Source organism: Salmo salar, chromosome 01, assembly GCF_965601325.2.
Source record: "Salmo salar chromosome 01, fSalSal1, whole genome shotgun sequence".
NCBI lineage: Eukaryota > Metazoa > Chordata > Actinopteri > Salmoniformes > Salmonidae > Salmo > Salmo salar.
The window spans coordinates 117,239,205-117,264,569 of NC_138291.1; the positions used below are offsets into that span (position 1 = coordinate 117,239,205).

Below are 25,365 nucleotides of genomic sequence, written 5' to 3' on the forward strand. Positions count from 1 at the left end.
GGCGCACATTAATTCTTGTTCATGCGACTCGTGTCGCCTATGCAAATCAACCCACGTGTTTTGACCAATAGCGCAACAGTGCGCTGCGGATTGACAGACACGAAACGGTAATAAGAGTTTTAATCCGAAATCATATGAACAAAAAATGCATGTTGTTTGTCCTGAAATTTCTTCACATTTGTCAACAAAACATGAACAGAAATCTTGTTCGGATCAGACGTTAAACTCCAAGTCAACGTTGGGGATTGTTACATGGATGAGTTCGGGTTTTTTGTTGTTGGGATAAACGGTTCTCTGTGCATTTGATTATATCTGTAGCCAACAGTTGTTGCGCTCTCGACGGGATCCTCTATCATTGCCATGGCAGACAGATCAACCATGTCCGAGCAGGACAATCATTTGACGGAGAAAGAGATTTGTTCAGATTCGGAAACTGCTGACTGTCTGGAAGAAGAAGCTTTTGTCTTCGGAGAGGGTCTGGAACTGAACCGATTTGATGGATTGCCCTTCTCCTCTCGATATTATAAACTACTGCAAGAGAGAAAGTCTCTACCTGTTTGGAAAGCTAGAGAGGAATTTTTGGATATCCTGGTGAACAATCGACTTGTTATAGTATCTGGTACAACTAAAACTGGGAAAAGTACACAGGTGAGTTTGGAATTAATACGAGAATTTTCAGATCTAAAATGTAATTTTCAACGAATTTCAATAATAATAAAGAATAACAATATTTCCCCTTTGATTCCCAATACAGTATCTAGTATTTATATAATGATGTATTTTTTGTTGTTGCAAATTTGTTAATTGGTATAGTAGCATACAGTCCATAGATGACACGTGGAAGATATCTAATAAGGCAACAATGAGGCCATACATTAAACATTAGTTCCATACAAAACGCATGTCAGCTACTTCATAGTCTGCTACCTATAAACCTTTTTAATGTCCTGCTATGAACCTTTTTTTTTCTTCTCCAGATCTCATCCACATCATAATTCTTTACACTGGAGTTTTTCCATATAAGGGTAGTATAGAGTTGTTATTGAATCAAAATGTGACAGTATTCAAGTAAGAAACTACTGCCAGGATCTTGTTGTAAAGTGTTAAATGCCAGCCGGCTGCATTGGGAAGATCAGTCTCAACTGGGACCCTTATAAATATAGCTCCAGCCTGCAGGGAACCTGATATTAATACCATTAGCTGTGTTTTTGTCCCAAATGGCACCCTATTGCCCTACGTAGTGCACTACTTTTGTCCTGGACCCTGTAGGATCTGGTCAAAAGTAGTGCACTACACAGGGAACATCATGCTATTTGGGACAGAGTCTCTTATGTCTTAGACCCTGAAGCTACACATATGACTTTAGATATGACTCTGTTTACTTACAGCAGAATCCACTAGCCTGGTCCCAGATCTGATCTCACTAGCCCTGGTCCCAGATCTGATCTCGCTAGCCCTGGTTAATAATCCACTCCTTTCGTATGATGACTGAGATCATGGGTTTAATATGACCAAATACCTGTAAATACCCCAATTGCCATTAGTCATGTATGCATCAATTTAGTAGTTCACATCCCCCAACCTAACCCAGTTGTTCATTGAGTCTAGGAACAGATGGGAGTATTGAATGGCCTCTCCCTCTCACTGTAATCTGATTTAGATGTTTTCCAAAGCAGAAATAGGAGCACATGGTTTATGAGAATATGGCTCTTCATTCCAGGGGTTGTGCACTGTGCTGTGTCTCTGTTTGGGCCAGATATGTTTTAAACAAAAATCCATTTGATCTGGGAAGAATCTTTTTTATTTTACCTTTATTTCACTAGGCAAGTCAGTTTAAGAACAAATTCTTATTTACAATGACGGCCTCCCCTGGCCAAACCCAGACGACGCTGGGCTAATTGTGCGCTGCCCTATGTGACTCCCAATCACGGCCGGTTGCGATACAGCCTGGAATCGAACCAGGGTGTCTGTAGTGACGCCTCTAGCACTGAGATGCAGTGCCTTAGACCGCTGTGCCACTCGGGAAGTTGATGCAAGGTCCATGGGATCTCTTTCCTGCAGTGCTACCAAAAACATAGTTCAATTAGATTCTAGAACTACAAGTATAAACTTCAGAAAAGATTGTTGGTATTTTTTGCCTGTGTGCTACACAGGGAATGTCCCTAGGTGCAGAATGACACTGATTGTGGCTAAATTGATTATATGGCTATGAAGGTCCCCTACCCACAGTCACATTCACGGCTCTGGCTCTGTGAATGCCCTTCTCCAAGGCAAGAAGGGCATTTTATACCATCAAAAGGAACGTCAAATTCGACATACCAATTAGGATCTGGATAAAAAAATACTTGAATCAGTTATAGAACTCATTGCCCTCTATGGTTGGGATGTCTGGGGTCCACTCACCAACCAAGAATTCACTAAATGGGACAAACACCAAATTGAGACTGCAGGCATAATTCTGCAAAAATATCCTCCGTGTACAACGTAAAATACCAAATAATGTGAATATCCCCTGAATAACATGGGTCTTAAGGCTCTCCCTCCCTCCCTCTCCCCATCCCTCCCTCCCTCCCTCTCCCCATCCCTCCCTCCCGCCCCTCTCCCTCCCTTTCCCCATCCCTCCCTCCTCCCTCCCTCCCCCCTCCTCCCTCCCTCCCTCCCTCCCTCCTCCCTCCCTCCCTCTCCCATCCATCCCTCCCTTTCCCCATCCCTCCCTCCCTCCCTCCCTCCCTCCCTCCCTCCCTCCCCCCTCCCTCTCCCCTCTCCTCCCTCCCTCCCCCCTCTCCCCATCTCTCCCTCCCTTTCCCCATCCCTCCCTCTCCCTCCCTCCCTCCCTCTGGCCTCCAGCTGTTAGGCACTAATCCTCTAGAGCTGTCACTTGCTGCCACAGCAGTTTAGCATAACACAATTAGTAGAAGCTAGTGTGACACCGGCTCCGTGTTGTGGTCGCCACCGGCTCCGCGTTGCAGTCGGCACCGTCTCCACGTCGAGGTCGGCACCGGCTCGAGGTCGGCACCGGCTCCGCGTCGCGGTCGGCACCGGCTCCGCGTCGCGGTCGGCACAGTCTCCGCGTCGAGGTCGGCACCGGCTCCGCGTCGCGGTCGGCACCGTCTCCGCGTCGAGGTCGGCACCGGCTCCGCGTCGAGGTCGGCACCGGCTCCGCGTCGAGGTCGGCACCGGCTCCGCGTCGCGGTCGGCACCGGCTCCGCGTCGAGGTCGACACCGGCTCCGTGTTTGAGTCAGGTCACTCTGGTGGATTCACTAGAATGCATAATGATTGGATGGATGAATACCCTTTTAATAATGTGGGGCAGAAATTGTTTGAAATTGAATTTCTATATGATCAACTAAAATGTCTCCATCTGTCAGATCCCCCAGTGGTGTGCAGAGTTCTGCCTGTCGGCCCAGTACCAGCACGGCATGGCAGTGTCTACCCAGATCCACTCACAGCAGGCGGTAGACCTGGCCCTCAGGGTGGCTGATGAGATGGACGTCAACATTGGACATGAAGTGGGTTACAGCATCCCTCTGGAGACATGCTGTTCTACTGACACTGTTCTCAGGTCTGGATCTAACACACACACACTGTTCTCAGGTCTGGATCTCCCACACACACACACACACACACACACACACACACACACACACACACACACACACTGTTCTCAGGTCTGGATCTAACACACACACACACACATACATACACACACACACACACACACACACACACACACATATACACATTCACACACACACACACACACACACACACACACACACACACACACACACACACACACACCACACACACACACACACACACACACACACACACACACACACACACACATATACACACACACACATACATATACACACACACAGACACACACACACCTCCCGAGTGTCTCAGTGCTCTAAGGCATTGCATCGCAGTGCTAGCTGTGCCACTAGAGATTCTGGGTTAGAGTCCAGGCTCTGATGCAGCCAGCTGTGACCAGGAGACCCATGGGGCAGCGTGTAATTGGCCCAGCGTCGTCCGGGTTAGGGGAGGGCGACTCCTGTGGCGGGCCGGGCGCAGTGCAGGCTGACATGGTCGCCAGGTGTACGGTGTTTCCTCCGACACGTTGGTGCGGCTGGCTTCCGGGTTAATCTTGCATTGTGTCAAGAAGCAGTGCAGCTTGGTTGGGTTGTGTTTCTGAGGACGCTTGGCTCTCGACCTTCACCTCTCTCGAGTCCGTACAGGAGTTTCAACGATGAGGTAAGACTGTAACTACCAATTAGATACCACGAAATTGGGGAGAAAAAGGGGTAAAAAAAAAAAACATTAAAAAAATGAAAACCCTGACATTAGTTAACTCAGATGAGCTCCAGGTACAGATGCTGCTGAAGGAGATGTCTCAATAACCACACTAGCATACTACTACCACTAGCATCCATAGACAATACATCTCTACATACTAAGTAGCATGCAAGTATGTACACTACATGACCAAAAGTATGTAAACACCTGCTCGTCCAACATCTCATTCCAAAATCCTGGGCATTAATATGGAGTTGGTTCCCCCTTTGCTGCTATAACAGCCTCCACTCTTCTGAGAAGGCTTTCCACTAGATGTTGGAACATTGCTGCGGGGACTGACTTCCATTCAGCCACAAGAGCATTAGTGAGGTCGGTTACTGATGTTGGGTGATTAGGCCTGGATCACAGTCTGCGTTCCAATTCATCCCAAAGGTGTTCAATGGGGTTGAGGTCAGGGCTCTGTGCAGGCCAGTCAAGTTCTTCCACACCAATCTTGACAAACCATTTCTCTATGGACCTCGCTTTGTGCACGGGGGAATTGTCATTCTGAAACAGGAAAGGACCTTCCCCAAACTGTTGCCACAAAGTTGGAAGCACAGAATTGTCTAGAATGTCATTGTATGCTGTAGTGTTAAGATTTCCCTTCACTGGAACTAAGGGGCCTGAACCATTATTCCTCCTCCACCAAACTTTACAGTTGGCACTATGCATTCAGGCAGGTGGCGTTCTCCTGGCATCCGCCAAACCCAGATTCGTCTGTCGAACTGCCAGATGGTGAAGCGTGATTCATCACGCCAGAGAAGGCGTTTCCACTGCTCCAGAGTCCAAAGGCAGCGAGCTTTACACCACTCCAATCGACGCTTGGCATTGCGCGTGGTGATCTTAGGCTTGTGTGTGGCTGCTCGACCATGGAAACCCATTTCATGAAGCTCCTGACGAACAGTTCTTGTGCTGAAGTTGCTTCCAGAGGCAGTTTGGAACTCGGTAGTGAGTGTTGGAATCGAGGACAGACGATTTTTAAGCGCTTCAGCACTCATGGGGTCCCGTTCTGCGAGCTTGTGTGACCTACCACTTCACGGCTGAGCTGGTTTTAGCTCCTACATGTTTCCACTTCACAATAACAGCACTTACAGTTGACCGGGGCAGCTCTAGCAGGGCAGAAATTTTACGAATTGACTTGTTGGAAAGGTGGCATCCTATGACGGTGCCACGGTGAAAGTCACTGAGCTCTTGGGTACAGGCCATTCTACTGCCAATGTTTGTCTCTGGAGATTGCATGGTTGTGTACTCGATTTTATACACCTGTCAGCAACGGGTGTGGCTGAAATAGCCGAATCCACTAATTTGAAAGGGTGTCCACATACTTTTGTATATATGGTGTATATCGGCACTCACTTCTGGTCTCCACGCTCCGTACTGGTATTGAGTGCATAGTGTGTATTGATGAACATTGAAAGATGTTACCATCTGCATCATTAGTTAACTCAGTTCTGGTCCACTCCAGGTTCTGTACAGATGCCCTGCTACTGAGGGAGATGATGTCTGACCCCATGTTGGAGCACTACGGGGCCATCGTCATCGACCAGGCTCATGAGAGAACCGTCAGCACAGACATACTGCTGGGACTGCTCCAGGTATGGTGGGAATGACCTTTTGTGACCTTTGTTTAAAAGTGGCACTCAGTATAATAGGATCTGTTGGATTATATAGATTTCTATTCTAGGGGTATTATTCCAGAAAGCAGGATTAAGGAGTGAGCAAGATGTTAAGTCAGATCTCAAGGAAGGAAGGAAGGAAGGGAGGGGAGGGAGGGAGGGAGGGAGGGAGGGAGGGAGGGAGGGAGGGAGGGAGGGAGGGAGGGAGGGAGGGAAAATCAAAAATTCTCTCTGGAATACCAGCTGATTTGATGTTAATCTACACTGATTTGATGGGTTTAAAAAAAAATAATAATCTGTGTACACAAGTTAAATTCCTAGTAACAGCAGTTTGTTGCATGTCAATAAAGTTTTTGTTGTTGTGATTGTGCAGGACATCCTGGTCCACAGACCAGACCTGAGGGTGGTGATTCTGACTGTGTCCTCCATGACAGACAGGCTCCTGGCCCACTACGGTAGTGGAACGACCCTCCTATATGTTTCATACATTTTTTTCATGGGAAAAGATGCACTTTGTAACAACCCAGGGGGAATAACACATGGTCCCCGTTGTTGTGTTATCAGATGATTAGAAGAATGGAGGTTGTGGCGTCTGATATATTATTTATTGATCTTTACTCAAAGCATTGTGGGGATACTTTATTGATCACTACCTCTGTTACTCCATTAGAACATGAGTAAAACATGGAACGGAATTCTGACTGTTTCAGTTATCAATATAATGATAACACGGACTGGACTAACAGTAATGTTCACTGCCATTACAGGTAGTAACGTCGCTGTGGTCAGTCTGGAAGCCCTCTGTCCAGCTGAGGTGGTCTACAGTAACTGTAGTAGTAAAGACTACTTCTACTCTGCTCTAAGATTGGTACTGGAGATCCACCGCACCAAGGAGGAGGGAGATGTGGTGCTGTTCTTGGCCTCAGCTCAGGTGAGACAATTTACACAGTTCAACAGCGATGATGGTGCGGTATTTGTCCGTAACTCGATTACTTGCTTGTTTTTGGTGCTGCTATGTATTGAATGATGGCATGCCATAGCTCTCTGTCCTTAAGTAGGATCTCTGTCCTTAAGTAGAATCTCTGTCCTTAAGCAGGAGCTCTGTCCTTAAGCAGGAGGTCTGTCCTTAAGTAGGATCTCTGTCCTTAAGCAGGAGCTCTGTCCTTAAGCAGGAGTTCTGTCCTTAAGTAGGAGCTCTGTCCTTAAGTAGGAGCTCTGTCCTTAAGTAGGGCCTGTCCTTAAGCAGAATTTCTGTCACAATGTTATCTCGTTTTAATCATGTGTGGTGTGTACTTGCATTAATTGAATTTAGATGGCAAAACAACATTCCAGACAATTTCCCCCATCTCGTCTGCCACTGTCTGCCTTTGTTTTTATGTGCTTTAGTGTGTTTGACTGTGATGGCTAGTGGTCTGTTGGAATGACAAAGCGTTTTTGAAAGGCCTTGTTGTCCTTGACCATATATGTATGACAATTAGCTTAAAGCCTGTCAATAGGGATGTCAACTCAGCCTTTTTCTATTGATGGGTCTGAGAGCAAAATGTGCTAACTATTTATGACATGATAAAAGCCCTCTCTTCCCCTCACATTGAACCATCCAGCCTGGGGTGTAATGGTCAAGTAGAAGACACTATTATCCTAAGAGACTCGCGGTACAGTGAGTGCATCCATTTTTTTTTAGACATGTGATCCCTGCAGGAATTGAACCCATGACCTTGGGGCCATGCTAACCAGTAGCCACACAGGACTAGTCGTATGGTGCTGTCAACACTTCTCACACTGTGTTGCCCCTCCCACAGGAGGTTGTCTGTGCCCGTGCTGTCCTCCAGAGAGAGGGTACCAGACTGGGGGCAGGCCTGGGGGAGCTGGTGCCCGTGGTCTTGTGCCCTGGGCAGGGTCGGGCACCCTCTCTCCTGGGGGAGGGGATGGGGAGTAGGGGAACAGTTACGACCAGGGGCCGGAGGGTTTTCCTCTCCACAAGCCAGGGAGAGGACATGTTCTGGGCTGTGGACTCTGTTAACTTTGTCATCGACGCAGGAGTGGAGAAAAGATATGTGAGTTTAATCCCCATAAAACAAGCATTGCATGTTAGTTTAGAAATGTATGCCAAGGCTATGACCATAGATATCCTATTAAATGAGTTAATTAATGACATTATTAAATAGTTATAATATGTCTCTCTATGGCTGTGGCTAACCTGTCCTTTTTAAAAATGTATTATTTCAACCAGGTGTATAATCCCAGGATAAGGGCCAACTCTGAAGTACTACGAACCATCAGCAGATGCCAGGCAGACATCAGGAAGCAGCTGACTGGACCCACAGGTACTGACGTCAGGAAGCAGCTGACTGGACCCACAGGTACTGACGTCAGGAAGCAGCTGACTGGACCCACAGGTACTGACGTCAGGAAGCAGCTGACTGGACCCGACGGGTACTGACGTCAGGAAGCATCTGACTGGACCCGACGGGTACTGACGTCAGGAAGCAGCTGACTGGACCGACGGGTACTGACGTCAGGAAGCAGCTGACTGGACCGACGGGTACTGACGTCAGGAAGCAGCTGACTGGACCGACGGGTACTGACGCCAGGAAGCAGCTGACTGGACCGACGGGTACTGACGTCAGGAAGCAGCTGACTGGACCGACGGGTACTGACGTCAGGGAGCAGCTGACTGGACCAACGGGTACTGACGTCAGGAAGCAACTGACTGGACCCGACGGGTACTGACGTCAGGAAGCAGCTGACTGGACCGACAGGTACTAACTACCTGTCATCTCTCCTTGATGTGATTTAGTTGACTTGCATCGGTTGTTGGTTAGATCCAAGTCTTTTTCACTCGGGACACCCCTTCCAGCATTGGGGACCCCCCCCCCCACGCATTAAGAAGGAAAGAACTTCCACAAATTAACTTTTAACAAGACACACCTGTTAATTGAAATGCATTCCAGGTGACTACCTCATGAAGCTGGTTGAGAGAATGCCAAGAGTGTGCAAAGCTGTCATCAAGGCAAAGGGTGGCTACTTTGAAGAATCTCAAATAAATATAAAATATATTTGTATTTGTTTAACACTTTTTTGGTTACTACGTGATTCCATATGTGTTATTTCATAGTTTTGATGTCTTCACTATTATTCTACAATGTAGAAAATAGTTTAAAAAAAAGTAAATCCCTTGAATGAGTAGGTGTTCTAAAACTTTTGACTGGTTGTGTGTGTGTGTGTGTGTGTGTGTGTGTGTGTGTGTGTGTGTGTGTGTGTGTGTTTTGATTGATTGATTGATTGATTGATTTCGGAGGTAATAACGTCGTCTGTCTGTGTTTGTCCAGGGAAGTGTTTCTGCCTGTACCCTGAGGAGAGAGTACTCCCCATAGAGACATACCCTCAGATCCTGGAGACCAACCTCACCTCTACCATCCTCTTCCTCAAGAGGATGAAGATTGCAGGGCTGGGACACTGTGACTTCATCACCAGACCAGGTCAGCCTACCAGACAGACATTCTACATGGTACTATAGTAGGACAGTGGTTCTCATCCTGGGGTGCTAGGACCCCTAGGGCTACTTGGCCTGTCCACCGGGGGCTACTTGGCCTGTCCACCGGGGGGCTACTTGGCCTGTCCACCGGGGGCTACTTGGCCTGTCCACCGGGGGCTACTTGGCCTGTCCACCGGGGGGCTACTTGGCCTGTCCACCGGGGGGCTACTTGGCCTGTCCACCGGGGGGCTACTTGGCCTGTCCACCGGGGGCTACTTGGCCTGTCCACCGGGGGGCTACTTGGCCTGTCCACCGGGGGGCTACTTGGCCTGTCCACCGGGGGCTACTTGGCCTGTCCACCGGGGGCTACTTGGCCTTTCCACCTGGGGGCTACTAGGCCTGTCCACCAGGGGCTACTTGGCCTGTCCACCAGGGGCTACTTGGCCTGTCCACCGGGGGGCTACTTGGCCTGTCCACCAGGGCCTACTTGGCCTGTCCACCAGGGGGCTACTTGGCCTGTCCACCGGGGGGCTACTTGGCCTGTCCACCGGGGGGCTACTTGGCCTGTCCACCGGGGGGCTACTTGGCCTGTCCACCGGGGGCTACTTGGCCTGTCCACCGGGGGCTACTTGGCCTGTCCACCGGGGTGTACTTGGCCTGTCCACCGGGGGGTACTTGGCCTGTCCACCGGGGGGTACTTGGCCTGTCCACCGGGGGCTACTTGGCCTGTCCACCGGGGGGTACTTGGCCTGTCCACCGGGGGGCTACTTGGCCTGTCCACCGGGGGCTACTTGGCCTGTCCACCGGGGGCTACTTGGCCTGTCCACCGGGGGGCTACTTGGCCTGTCCACCGGGGGCTACTTGGCCTGTCCACCAGGGGGCTACTTGGCCTGTCCACCGGGGGGTACTTGGCCTGTCCACCGGGGGGCTACTTGGCCTGTCCACCGGGGGCTACTTGGCCTGTCCACCGGGGGCTACTTGGCCTGTCCACCGGGGGCTACTTGGCCTGTCCACCGGGGGCTACTTGGCCTGTCCACCGGGGGCCACTTGGCCTGTCCACCGGGGGGCTACTTGGCCTGTCCACCGGGGGCTACTTGGCCTGTCCAACGGGGGGTACTTGGCCTGTCCACCAGGGGGCTACTTGGCCTGTCCACCGGGTCTACTTGGCCTGTCCACCGGGTCTACTTGGCCTGTCCACCAGGGGTACTTGGCCTGTCCACCGGAGGATACTTGGCCTGTCCACCGGAGGATACTTGGGAAGACTCATGAGACCATAGGCTTACAGGAGAGGGTACTTCAGGGCTACTCCGGGCAGAGCAAAATGTACTTGGTGGTACTGGAAACGAAAAAAAGGAATTGAACCAAACTACCAATCAATCAAATGTATCTATAAAGCCCTTTTTACATGAGCAGATGTCACCAACTGCTTATACAGAAACTCTGCCTAAAATCCCAAACAGAAAGCAATGCAGAAGCATGACTAGAAACCCTGGTTGTATCTGGGTCCAGGTTATTAGACTCTGGACGGGAGGTGACCACAGAGACCCTAATTAAATGTGTTATAATATGTCATTCTAATGGATCTGACCCTGTGTGATCTGTGCTGTAACTAGGGTTGCAAAATTCCAGCAACTTTCCCTCAAATTCCCAGGTTTTCCAGAAAATCAGGAGGGAATAAGCAGGATATCTGGAATCCTCCGAACCAGGAATTCTGGGAAACCTGGGCATTTTGGGAAAGTTAGCAGAATTTTGCAACCATAGCTGAAACTATAGAGTGGTACAGTTTACAGGAGGGGTTTTGTCCTGGATAGTGGTCTGATGGAGGGCTATATGCGGTGCTCTGTCCTGTTTAGAGGCAGTCAGTCATGCTTTAGTAGAGCTGACAGTGGCCTGCCAGGGACCATTGTCTGAGAGCCTTGACCCACCCTGCTGTCCCTGCATGGGGAGAACTGAGGACAGTGACATCTGCATCCCAAATGGCTTCCTATTCGCTATATAGTGCCCTACTTTGGTCAAAAGGTAGCAACCCTACTCTGGTCAAAAGTTAGCGCCCTACTCTGGTCAAAAGGTAGTGCCCTACTCTGGTCAAAAGGTAGCGCCCTACTCTGGTCAAAAGGTAGCGCCCTACTCTGGTCAAAAGGTAGCGCCCTACTCTGGTCAAAAGGTAGCGCCCTACTCCGGTCAAAAGGTAGCGCCCTACTCCGGTCAAAAGGTAGCGCCCTACTCCGGTCAAAAGGTAGCGCCCTACTCCGGTCAAAAGGTAGCGCCCTACTCTGGTCAAAAGGTAGCGCCTTATAAAGGGAATAGTGTACCACTTGGGACACATCCCACGGTGTAAAGAGGCTCGCCAGGCTATATTCCTGGATCAACCTTTTTGGAGCTCAGGTTCTTTTTCAGGAATAGAGTTTCCTACTGATTCTGTATTCTTATGTCTTTTGATGTGTGCCGTTTTTATTTTGTAGCTACATGGAGTGACCAGTTAAAGTAAGGCCCTCGATCTCTTGAGGAGCTGAACAGATACTATATGATCATAATCCAAAGCATCAACTGACAAGTCAGTTTGTTAAACAGGTGTTTTGCTCAGTCTTTTCTCTGATATCTATTTTATTATCTATGATGTAAAGGATTATCTACTTCTATCCAGATCTTCTCTTTTATTATCTATGATGTAAAGGATGATCTACTTCCTATCCAGATCTTCTCTTTTATTATCTATGATGTAAAGGATTATCTACTTCCTATCCAGATCTTATCTATTATGTAAAGGATTATCTACTTCCTATCCAGATCTTGTCTTTTATTATCTATGATGTAAAGGATGATCTACTTCCTATCCAGATCTTCTCTTTTATTATCTATGATGTAAAGGATTATCTACTTCCTATCCAGATCTTCTCTTTTATTATCTATTATGTAAAGGATTATCTACTTCCTATCCAGATCTTCTCTTTTAATATCTATTATGTAAAGGATTATCTACTTCCTATCCAGATCTTCTTTTATTATCTATTATGTAAAGGATTATCTACTTCCTATCCAGATCTTCTCTTTTATTATCTATTATGTAAAGGATGATCTACTTCCCATCCATATCTTATCTATTATGTAAAGGATGATCTACTTCCCATCCAGATCTTATCTATTATGTAAAGGATGATCTACTTCCTATCCAGATCTTCTCTTTTATTATCTATTATGTAAAGGATTATCTACTTCCTATCCAGATCTTCTCTTTTATTATCTATTATGTAAAGGACTATCTACTTCCTATCCAGATCTTCTCTTTTATTTTCTATTATGAAAGGATTATCTACTTCCTATCCAGATCTTCTCTTTTATTATCTATTGTCTAAATTGTCTACTTCGAACCCAGATCCAGAGGGTCTGATGCAGTCGCTAGAGGAGCTGGACTACCTCGCGGCATTGGACATCGATGGGAACCTATCAGAGATCGGGATCATAATCTCTGAGTTGCCATTGGACGCTCAGATGGCCAAGGCTCTGCTGGCGTCCTGTGAGTTTGATTGTGTGAACGAGGTGGTGACCATCGCAGCTTTGCTATCAGGTATGTAGTTTACACTCTTATGACCTTTGGCCCATTTTAGTTTGATTCTATTTGATTCACTCAGGGTGGATTGCACCAACATGAATTAACTCTTAAACTGGGTTTAATCAAGGTTTATCTAGTCATGTTGTTGCACTGAACTTTAAACCTTGTTTTCAATAATCATAGTTCAATCTAATACTTCTTCTACACTGAATTTAATTTAGAAATCAAACCAAGATCAAATTTAATGTTGTTGCTCCATTGTTTTAAAAACAAATTTAAATTCAGTTTTGGGATTAAATCTAAAAGTCATTTGTATGTCCTTTATTTTCTTTCTGATTAACCATTTTATCTCCTGTGGTTTATCATGTTCATTAAAGTCATTTGACAGAAAAGTGCAATTAATTTCATCCTAAACCTGAAGTGAAAAGTCACTTTGCTGGCTAGCTAGCAATGACCAGTTCTGGTTTGTTCCCATAGAATTACAACATATTGCTATGGTGAATCCATTAGGACACGTATCACTGATCATAGTTTAGTGCTTTAACCTTTAGATTAACTAATCCAGTCTTAAAATTAAGTGGTGCAACACATCTTTGATGAACTATGAACGTAGATTTACAAAATCTAGATTAGGTCTAATCTAAAATGGATTTAAACCATGTTGGTGCAGAACACCCTCCATGTCTTGTAATAGGGTTAAACTCTCACACTTATATTAACATCCATAAAGCCTTTATAACCGCTACTGAAGATATTAGAATATCCATCATAAGCAGTCTTAACCATTATGGACAACTACATCGGCATCTCTGACCTTTTGAATGTATAATCTGCCAGACAGTATGATCTACTATATGGACATAGTCTAGTCTCTGACTTTTGGATATATAATCTGCCTGACAGTATAATCTGCCATGTGGACATAGTCTAGACTCTGACCTTTGAATGTATAATCTCCCAGACTGTTTGATCTGCCATATGGACATAGTTTAGTCTCTGAGCATTTGCAGTTGAAGCCTAGACGGCTGCTATTTCTCCCACTCAGACAATGAGCCACAAGGTACCTATACGGGGAGAGTAGCTTGGTCAAACAATGCTAACCCTGTTGATATGTCTGTTTTAGCACCAATGCTAACCTCCCTATTGATTCTCTGTCTGTCTGCGTTAGCGTCAATGCTAACCTCTGTTGATTCTCTGTCTGCATTAGCACCAATGCTATACTCCCTATTGATTCTCTGTCTGCGTTAGCACCAATGCTAACCACCCTATTGATTCTGTCTGTCTGCGTTAGCACCAATGCTAACCACCCTATTGATTCTGTCTGTCTGCGTTAGCACCAATGCTAACCACCCTATTGATTCTGTCTGTTTTGCGTTAGCGCCAAGCTGCTTCCTGGAGCCACCTGTTGGCAGGGCCCAAGAGGTACAACAGTGTCACAGAAAGTTCCGGCACCCTGAGGGAGACCACTTCACCCTCATCAACATCTACAACGCCTTCAAATACAGCCAGAGAGAGACATGTATGTTAGTTACTTCAAATACAGCCAGAGAGAGACATGTATGTTAGTTACTTCAAATACAGCCAGAGAGAGACATGTAAGTTAGTTACTTCAAATACAGCCAGAGAAGGTCCTGTGTGGCTCAGTTGGTAGAGCATGGTGTTTGCAACGCCAGGGTTCTGGGTTTGATTCCCACGGGGGACCAGTATGGAGAAAAAAATGTATGAAATGTATGCATTCACTACTGTAAGTCGCTCTGGATAAGAGCGTCTGCTAAAATGACTAAAATGTAAATGTAGAAGGAGAAAGACAGTCAGTCACATCCATTGAGCTCAAAAAAGCATCACATTGTGAAAGTATTCAGACCCCTTGACTTTTTCCACGTTTTGTTAAGTTACAACCTTACTCTAAAATGTATTCGTTTTTTCCCCCCTCATCAATCTACACACAACACCCCATAATGACAAATTGAAAACAGGTTTTTAGAGATTTTTGCAAATGTATTAAAAATAAAAACAGAAATACCTTATTTCTGTAAGTATTTAGACCCTTTGCTATGAGACTCGAAATGAGCTCAGGTGCATCCTGTTTCCATTGATCATCCTTAAGATGTTTCTACAACTTGGAGTCCACCTGTGGTAAATTCAATTGATTGGACATGATTTGGAAAGGAACATACCTGTGTACATATACGGTTCCACAGTTGACAGTGCATGTCACAGCAAAAACCAAGCCATGAGTTCGAAGGAATTGTCCGTAGAGCTTCGAGACATGATTGTGTCGAGGTACAGATCTGGGGAAGGGTACCAAAACATTTCTGCAGCATTGAAAGTCCCCAAAACACAGTGGCCTCCATCATTCTTAAATGGAAGAAGTTTGGAACCACCAAGACTCTTCCTAGAGCTGGCCGCCTGGCCAAACTGAGCAATCGAGGGAGAAGGGCCTTGCTCACTCTGACAGAGCTCCAGAGTTCCTCTGTGGAGATGGGAGAACCTTCCAGAAGGACAACCATCTCTGCAGCACTCCACTAATCAGGTCTTTATGGTAGAGTGGCCAGACGGAAGCAACTCCTCAGTAAAAGGCACATGACAGCCCGCTTGGAGTTTGCCAAAAGGCACCTAAAGACTCTCAGACCATGAGAAACAAGATTATCTGGTCTGATGAAACCAAGATTGAACTCTTTGCCCTGAATGCCAAGCGTCACGTCTGGAGGAAACCTGGCACCATCCCTACGGTGAAGCATGGTGGTGGCAGCATCCTGCTGTGGGAATGTTTTTCAGCAGCAGGGACTGGGAGACTAGTCAGGATCGAGGCAAAGATGAACGGAGCAAAGTACAGAGATCCTTGATGAAAACCTGCTCCAGAGCACTCAGGACCTCAGGTTCAACGTCCAACAGGAATATGACCCTAAGCACACATCCAAGTCAACGCAAGAGTGACTTCGGGACAAGTCTCTGAATGTCCTTGAGTGGCCCAGCTAGAGCCCAGACTTGAACCTGATCTAACATCTCTGGAGAGACCTGAAAATAGCTGTGCAGCGACTCTCCCCATCCAACCTGACAGAGCTTGAGAGGATCTGCAGAGAAGAATGGGAGAAACTCCTTAAATACAGGTGTCCCAAGCTTGTAGTGTCATACCCAAGAAGACTCGAGGCTGTAATCACTGCCAAAGGTGCTTCAACAAAGTACTGAGTAAAGGGTCTGAATACTTATATAAATGTGATATTTCAGTTTTTTCTAAAAACCTGTTCTTGCTTTTTCATTATGGGGTATTGTGTGTAGATTGATGAGGTAAAAAAAAATAGAATAAGGCTGTAAAGTAACAAAATGTGGAAAAGGTCAAGGGGTCTGAATACTTTCCGAATGCGCTGTATGCCTCTACAGTTGAAGTCGGAAGTTTACATACACTTAGGTTGGAGTCATTAAAACTCGTTTTTCAACCACTCCACAAATTTCTTGTTAACAAACTATAGTTTTGGCAAGTCGGTTAGGACATCTACTTTGTGCATGACACAAGTCATTTTTCCAACACTTGTTTACAGACAGATTATTTCACTTATAATTCACTGTATCACAATTCCAGTGGGTCAGAAGTTTACATACACAAAGTTGACTGTGCCTTTAAACTGCTTGGAAAATTCCAGAAAATTATGTCATGGCTTTAGAAACTTCTGATGGGCTAATTGACATCATTTGAGTGAATTGGAGGTGTACCTGTGGATGTATTTCAAGGCCTACCTTCAAACTCAGTGCCTATTTGCTTTACATCATGGGAAAATCAAAAGAAATCAGCCAATAACTCAGAAAAAAAATTGTAGATCTCCACAAGTCTGGTTCATCCTTGGGAGCAATTTCCAAATGCCTGAAGGTACCATGTTCATCTGTACAAACAATAGTATGCAAGTATAAACACCATGGGACCACTCAGCCGCCATACCGCTCAGGAAGGAGAAGCGTTCTGTCTCCTAGAGATGAACGTACTTCGGTTTGAAAAATGCAAATCAATCCCAAAACAACAGCAAAGGACCTTGTGAAGATGCTGGAGGAAACAGGTACAAAAGTATCTATATCCACAGTAAAACGAGTCCAATATTGACATAACCTGAAAGGCCGCTCAGCAAAGAAGAAGCCACTGCTCCAAAACCGCCATAAAAAAGCCAGACTACGGTTTGCAACTGCACATGGGGACAAAGATCGTACTTTTTGGAGAAATGTCCTCTGGTCTGATGAAACAAAAATGGAACTGTTTGGCCATAATGACCATTGTTATGTTTGGAAGAAAAAGGGGGAGGCTTGCAAGCTGAAGAAGACCATCCCAACCGTGAAGCACGGGGGTGGCAGCATCATGTTGTGGGCGTGCTTTGATGCAGGAGGGACTGGTGCACTTCACAAAATAGATGGCATCATGAGAAAGGGAAATTTTGTGGATATATTGAAGCAACATCTCAAGACATCAGTCAGGAAGTTAAAGCTTGGTCGCAAATGGGTCTTCCAAATGGACAATGACCCCAAGCATACTTCCAAAGTTGTGGCAAAATGGATTAAGGACAACACTGTCAAGGTATTGGAGTGGCCATCACAAAGCCCTGACCTCAATCCTATAGAAAATGTGTGGGCAGAACTGAAAAAGTGTGTGCGAGCAAGGCGGCCTACGAACCTGACTCAGTTAACACCAGCTCTGTCAGGAGGAATGGGACAAATTTCACCCAACTTATTGTGGGAAGGTTGTGGAAGGCTACCTGAAACATTTGACTTAAGTTAAACAATTAAAGGCAATGCTACCAAATACTAATTGAGTGTATGTAAACTTCTGACCAACTGGGAATGTGATGAAAGAAATAAAACTTGAAATAAATCATTCTCTCTAGTATTATTCTGACATTTCACGTTCTTAAAATAAAGTGGTGATCCTAACTGACCTAAAACAGGGAATTTTTACTAGGATTAAATTGTGAAAAACTGAGTTTAAATGTATTTGGCTAAGGTGTATGTAAACTTCAGACTTTAACTGTATATGTATGTATACATTTAATTCTATTCTACTTTATTCTATTCTCTTCTCCTCACTTCTAGCTGAATGTTTCTTCCTGTCATTCTAATATTCCCTCAGACTTCAGCGTAGAGAAGTGGTGTCAGGACTACCATCTAAACCACCGTGCCCTTCAGACAGCAGACGCCATCAGGTCAGAGTTGACTGACATCCTGAAGAGAATAGAGCTGCCCATCTCAGAGACGTCCTTCGGAACCAAGACCAACACACTCAACATCAAGAGAGCTCTGCTGGCAGGGTTCTTTATGCAGGTCGGTGGACAATGGAGACTGTTGTGCTAGTGTAGAGGACGTCCCACTGCTCGCTTAAGCGTGTTCCGTTTCCTCCCGGTTCCACTTCCAAACCCGAGGTTAGCAATACCGAGGTTCAATTCCCGAAGGGATCGCATACGTGACCGCCCTCCTGAAGCGGGTCACGCCATTGAAAGCTAGCTTTTTCGGCCGCGCAATTGGCAGATCCTAATCTGCTACATTAGCAACACCGAGGTTCAATTCCCGAACGGCTCACATACACATTAAACATCTGAATGAACTCACTGTCCTGTAACTCACCGTCCTGTATGGAAGTCAGTGGCCTGTATATGGAAGTCAGTGTCCTGTATATGGAAGTCAGTGTCCTGTATGGAAGTCAGTGTCCTGTATGGAAGTCAGTGTCCTGTATGGAAGTCACTGTCCTGTCACTTTCCATGAAGTAATTTGCTTAATGGCAAATATGAACTTCCTTTATCCCTGTTTTAGATTGCCTGTGATGTGGATGGTTCAGGAAACTACTTCATGTTGACCAACAGGCACATGGCTCAGGTCCACCCTGCCTCCAGCTATGGGGCCAAAGCACATCAATTGGGTTTGCCAGAGTGGGTGCTGTTCCATGAGTATTCTCTCTCGGAAAACAACTGTATCCGGATAGTCTCTGAAATCTCCCCTGCAGTGTAAGTCAATGGGCCAAACCAAGGCTCTTTCTCAATGCATTTTCCTTTGACTCCTCATGTCCGTTCTTATGTCCTCTTTTTCAAAATGCATTGGATGAGGTCAGAGGCCCCTCCCCTCTAACCTTCTCATCCAATGACCCCCGAGGCCCCTCCCTTCTAACCTTCTCATCCAATGACCCGAGGCCCCTCCCCTCTAACCTTCTCATCCAATGACCCCCGAGGCCCCTCCCCTCTAACCTTCTCATCCAATGACCCCTGAGGCCCCTCCCATCTAACCTTCTCACCCAATGACCCCCGAGGCCCCTCCCCTCTAACCTTCTCACCCAATGGTTCAGTCAGTGTTGTGTTGTATTCTCTCTGTAGGTTCATCCAGACGACCCCACCGTATCTCTATAATATTAGCGTTGTATTCTCTCTGTAGGTTCATCCAGACGACCCCACCGTATCTCTATAATATTAGCGTTGTATTCTCTCTGTAGGTTCATCCAGACGACCCCACCGTATCTCTATAATATTAGCGTTGTATTCTCTCTGTAGGTTCATCCAGACGACCCCACCGTATCTCTATAATATTAGCGTTGTATTCTCTCTGTAGGTTCATCCAGACGACCCCACCGTATCTCTATAATATTAGCATTGTATTCTCTCTGTAGGTTCATCCAGACGGCCCCACAGTATTTCTATTACAACCTGCCTCCTAGTGAAAGTAAAGACCTACTACAGCACATCCTGGACCGGGACAGATCTGGCCGTAAAGACAAGAAACAGACCCTGACAATCAACAGTAAAGCGGATAAGGACTGCAGTACAGTGGCTCAGTCTTATGACAGATGTGTGCTACAGTGACCTCTGGTGGAGAGTTTTAGTGCTGCGCTGACCTTCACAGCTAATTAGAACAGTGGTTTTCAAACCGCTTCTCAGGGGGACCCCCAGACTTTTCACAATGTTGTTGTAGCTCTAAATTATGTCACCCGATTTACTTACTGATTAGCCGAATCAGGTGTGTGAGCTGTGGAATAGTTCTAATATATGGATCGGCTGGAGGGAGGGGTCACCAAGGAGAGGTGTGATAAAACCCCTGGGTTAGATCAACTGCCAAATGACTGACTTGCTGTACAGTATTCTTCATTTCTTTAATTCAGTCAGGTGGTAACTGCCTTGGTAATTTGATATTACAGTACGTAATTAGCCTATATTCTAATAGAATATAAATGAATCCAGAGAGTCAAGTCAGTTTTAACTCAAAACATCTGATATTCCTTTACAGAAAAATGCACAACTTCATTTTGCAAGAAATTGTTTGCACTGAAATGTTAATGTTAAAACATCACTATGTTTACATGAATCTGTAAATACAGTGCTTTGAACTATGACCAATGTCTAACGTGACTTATTTTGTCAAAAGATACATTTCTCTAAAAACAGCTAGATAAAAACCGCTGGGCTAAAGGGAACCGTTACAACAATGACATTGACTTGACATTATTCTCCGCTTAACAAAAATTATTCCAGTGGTCCCTTCCTTTCGATGTTTTGTATTGAATTTTACATTTGCAAAAAAAAAATGATCCCGAGGGGCTGTTTAAAAGACATCAGTCCTGTGGTTTACCAGAGTTTATTCTGTGTGTGTCGTAGTACGGTTGGTCACACGGTCAGGTATTCTTTGAGCTTGTCCATGATGGCTGACATCCTGTCTGCTGGGATGAGCATCACGGTTCGCTGCGGCTTCATGGGGACGTCGTCGAAGGACCACCGCCCACTCAGAACACTGTCCGTCTCCTCCTGCACTGAGTAGTGGAACTTCATGGTGGCTTGCTGTAGTGGAGACATGGACAAATGGTTAAGGCAGTGAAAGGGACAAGTAAAAACGGGCCATTTAACTCTCCAAGTGTAGCTTGAGTAGTCTTCAAAACGAGTATAAATAGAGGAAGTTATGAATAGTGACCAGGGTTGGGGGTTGAAATGCGCCAATTCTCTTCATTTGGGACATTTGATAATTGGCTTTAATTTCTGAAGCCATAAGACTCCTGAACAGGTAATCAAATGGTTACCCGGACTATTTGCATTGTGTGCCCCCCCCACCCCTCTTTTACACTGCTGCTACTCTCTGTTTATCTTATATGCATATTCATGTACATACTACCTCAATTGGGCCGACCAACCAGGGCTCCCGCACATTGGCTAACCGGGCTATCTGCATTGTGTCCCACCACCCGCCAACCCCTCTTTTACGCTACTGCTACTCTCTGTTCATCATATATGCATAGTCACTTTAACCATATCTACATACTACCTCAATCAGCCTGACTAACCGGTGTCTGTATGAAGCCTCGCTACTTTTATAGCCTGTCTTTTAATTTCTTTACTTACCCATTGTTCACCTAATACCTTTTTTGCACTATTGGTTAGAGCCTGTAAGTAAACATTTTACTGTAAGGTCTACACCTGTTGTATTCGGCACACGTGACAAACTTTGATTTGAATTGAAATGGAATTGACTCCCAACCCTGACAGTGATATATCCAGGTCTCGTGGTGCTCCGCTGTGGAAGATGGGAAAACGAGAACGTTCCAGCTTTTGCTTGAATAGCTGATTGTAAGATCCAAGTAGAGGAGGTGAAGGAGCGTCCGCGGCACCAAGACTAGTACCAGTAGGAAGCTGGTGGGGTGGAAACAAAATACCTTGTCCTCTCCCTCCTGGACTAGTGAAACTCTCTGTCGACTGGGCTCCCTGCTTGTGTCAAACCCCTGCATCTTATCCAGAACGCTGTAACCCACCTGGTTTTCAACCTTCCCACGTTCTCCCATGTCACCCTGCTCCTCCACACAGACACACACTCCACTAGCGTACAGTCGAAGCTCCCATCCACTACAAGACCATGGTGCTGGCCTGCGGAGCAGCAAGAGAAACTGGCCCTCCCTTCCTTCAGGCTCTGCTCAAACCCTACACCCCAACCTGAGTACTCCGTTCTGCCACCTCTGGTCTCTTGGCCGTACGGGAGGGCAGCTCTCACTCAGCTCAGTCCAAGCTCTTCTCTGAGTGCAGGGACTCCGCTGTCCTAGCTTTAGGGGGGGAAGCCTGTTCCACCATTGGGGTGCCAGGACAGCAGGGTGGCAGGACAGCGGAGTCCCTGCACATCTTCCGAAAAAAAAAACCATCTAAAACCCTACCACTTCAAAAAGTACCTTAAACAATCCAACAGCACACCTAAATGGCATATATTATTATACTTAAAGTAGGGGCGGCAGGTAGCCCAGTGGTTAGAGTGGAGGGGCGGCGGGTAGCCCAGTGGTTAGAGTGGAGGGGCGGCGGGTAGCCCAGTGGTTAGAGTGGAGGGGCGGCGGGTAGCCCAGTGGTTAGAGTGGAGGGGCGGCGGGTAGCCCAGTGGTTAGAGTGGAGGGGCGGCGGGTAGCCCAGTGGTTAGAGTGGAGGGGCGGCGGGTAGCCCAGTGGTTAGAGTGGAGGGGCGGCGGGTAGCCCAGTGGTTAGAGTGGAGGGGCGGCGGGTAGCCCAGTGGTTAGAGTGGAGGGGCGGCGGTAGCCTAGTGGTTAGAGTGGAGGGGCGGCGGGTAGCCTAGTGGTTAGAGTGGAGGGGCGGCGGGTAGCCTAGTGGTTAGAGTGGAGGGGCGGCGGGTAGCCTAGTGGTTAGAGTGGAGGGGCGGCGGGTAGCCTAGTGGTTAGAGTGGAGGGGAGGCGGGTAGCCTAGTGGTTAGAGTGGAGGGGAGGCGGGTAGCCTAGTGGTTAGAGTTGTCATGACTGTCCTGATCAGGTCAGGGTACAGGAGACCACCACCCTACAGATTATCTCCCAAACCCCCAACAGAGGAGGAGAGATCTAGGGGTCTGAAGATGTGGGGGGTTTTATGACACCTCACGCCCATAATAAACCTTAGGCCACTGAGAAATTCCTTTGTCCTCTCACTATGGAGAACTGGCCTCAGAACATTAAAACATGCAATAAAGGGACTTTGGAACAATGGTTTCCGTCAGCCACAACGGTGGTCATGACGAGAGGTGGAATATGAAAATGTATGTAACTTTTGAATTGTTATTAAAGGTTAAGAGATGACGTTATTATGAAAACATTGTACCTTTAAGAGTTTTCCCAGTATATGCCTGATGTTTATACATTGTACGTTGTGTGGAAAATATCCAAATCAAGAGAATGTTTTGGTAAAGATGAGATGTGAAGGTAGTGTCTAAAATAGGATTTTAGTCAAATCTAGGCCTTGCCCCTTAACTTGGTCCGCCCAGAGAAGTGCCCTAAAGGCGGTTACGCCCACTTCTGACCCTATGGTATAAGACAGGAGAGTGAAGAATTAACATATGAGACTAATTGACCCCAAGCTGCAGCGAAGGTCTAACAAAGTCAACGAACCCCAAAACGAAACACAAGGTTGAAGACAAAGAAATCTTTTTCTACACGAGCTACGGACGAGTAGCTGTGTCTAAGCGGGTGAATTCAAGCCGAACCACCCAGCCTCCACTCTCCATTGAATCGTGGTATCTACACCGTTCGAGTCCGAAGCTGTGAGCTCTGAGCTACAGAGCTGTCTGTCCTCAGAAGACCCCTTTCAGATCAAGGGCGAGGGATCAGACCACTTAGCCAAGAAGGACACTGACATCGTGAGGACAACCAGAGAGTTGCGCCGGAGAAGTGCGTCATTGAGAAGCCTAAACGACACACGCGGAGCTTCCCACCTGAGACCTCCAACACGTAATTACATCATTATATTCTGACCCATAAGAGCAGCAGTTCGGGGCAAGGCTAGGTTTAAATAAGCATGGCTGACAAATGAACCCAAATGTATATTTCTCTCGTGTACTTTCTTGGTTTCTCTCTCTTTTAAATCCCCATTTTGGGTAACATGCGCCATAGTGTGTTGGCCCGTTATACTAAGTCCTAATCAATAGCTAGACTGTGTTTTGTGTATGTGTATTTTTATCATCATTTTAGCTTGCTAGTAAATAAATAATCAACTAAGATTGGTGTGGTAAACTCATTGGTGAAGCCCGGGTCCGTGCAGATTCCCGGATTATGCGACGTTCAGAATGAGACTGTAGAGGAAATTGATTAATTTAGCGACTGTTGTAAAATCGATATTCTGATATCCTTTGAGTTAATTTGGGAAATAGAAACTCAATCAAAATACTGTTCCCATGGTGCCCCAGGTTGATGAGTTAATAATTGCTTGATTCATTGCTTAATTCATTTAATCACGCAATTATAAACCGTTAATCATTCGATGAGCAACAGTCGTCACATTAACTAATACAACGTCACGACAGAGTGGAGGGGAGGCAGGTAGCCTAGTGGTTAGAGTAGAGGGGAGGCAGGTAGCCTAGTGGTTAGAGTGGAGGGGCGGCGGGTAGCCTAGTGGTTAGAGTGGAGGGGCGGCAGGTAGCCTAGTGGTTAGAGTGGAGGGGAGGCAGGTAGCCTAGTGGTTAGAGTGGAGGGGCGGCAGGTAGCCTAGTGGTTAGAGTGGAGGGGCGGCGGGTAGCCTAGTGGTTAGTGTGGAGGGGAGGCAGGTAGCCTAGTGGTTAGAGTGGAGGGGCGGCAGGTAGCCTAGTGGTTAGAGTGGAGGGGCGGCAGGTAGCCTAGTGGTTAGAGTGGAGGGGAGGCGGGTAGCCTAGTGGTTAGAGTGGAGGGGCGGCAGGTAGCCTAGTGGTTAGAGTGGAGGGGCGGCAGGTAGCCTAGTGGTTAGAGTGGAGGGGCGGCAGGTAGCCTAGTGGTTAGAGTGGAGGGGTGGCAGGTAACCTAGTGGATAGAGGGGTTGGTCAGTAACCTGAAAGGTTGCTGGATCGAATCCCTGAGCTGACAAGGTAAAAATATGTTGTTCTGCCCCTGAACAAGGCAGTTAACCCCACTGTTTCTAGGTCGTCATTGTAAATAAGAATTTGATCTTAACTGACTTGCCTAGTTAAATAAAAAATAAATTTAAAAAAGTTAGAAACGTACCTCATAGAAGAACTCCTCCTCTGCGTTGAGGAACGTGAGCTCGTCTTTAGGCGGCGCTCCTCTGGCAGGGATGGTCTTGGAGGGATCCTTATAGGTCTTGCTGATCATCAGACAGTAATGACACTTCCCACTGGGCTTGTTGCTGCTCTGGGCTTCTGCCATCTCCTCCCTGGAACATTCAATGATGTGGTCATGTTTTTATGGTAGTGTACTGACACACAGTTTGTCTTCTTTCCATAGACAATAATACATACATGGAATTACTTTTGTACAAACAAAAATAAATATGTCAATGATTTTTAGCATTTGTTTATCCGGTGCAAAGTGACCCATATCTGAGACAAGCAGTTACATAATTGCAGGTCCATATTAAATCACCATGATTAGAAGGGTTCATCTACAGTAGCACACCCATAATGCTTAGCAGGTTATTGACAGTGAACACAATGGT

General features: G+C 46.6%; 2 protein-coding genes across 2 annotated transcripts in view; one reads left to right on the plus strand and one right to left on the minus strand.

Annotated features, from left to right (window-relative positions):
- Window positions 1-20,331, plus strand: LOC106591983 (putative pre-mRNA-splicing factor ATP-dependent RNA helicase DHX32). The gene is made up of 13 exons (XM_082978773.1): window positions 1-648; window positions 3,370-3,563; window positions 5,808-5,937; window positions 6,332-6,413; window positions 6,726-6,889; window positions 7,758-8,012; window positions 8,189-8,282; window positions 9,288-9,437; window positions 12,807-12,998; window positions 14,362-14,502; window positions 18,091-18,281; window positions 18,768-18,958; window positions 19,612-20,331. Exons 1-13 carry the CDS (start codon window positions 361-363, stop codon window positions 19,802-19,804), a joined length of 2,265 nt encoding a protein of 754 aa, XP_082834899.1. The 5' UTR covers window positions 1-360; the 3' UTR covers window positions 19,805-20,331.
- Window positions 20,073-25,365, minus strand: part of bccip (BRCA2 and CDKN1A interacting protein) — a 10,451-nt gene continuing 5,158 nt past the window's right edge. The window contains 2 exon segments of the mRNA NM_001140316.1: window positions 20,073-20,773; window positions 24,915-25,083. Coding sequence (NP_001133788.1) covers window positions 20,603-20,773; window positions 24,915-25,083 — 340 coding nt within the window. The 3' untranslated portion in view covers window positions 20,073-20,602.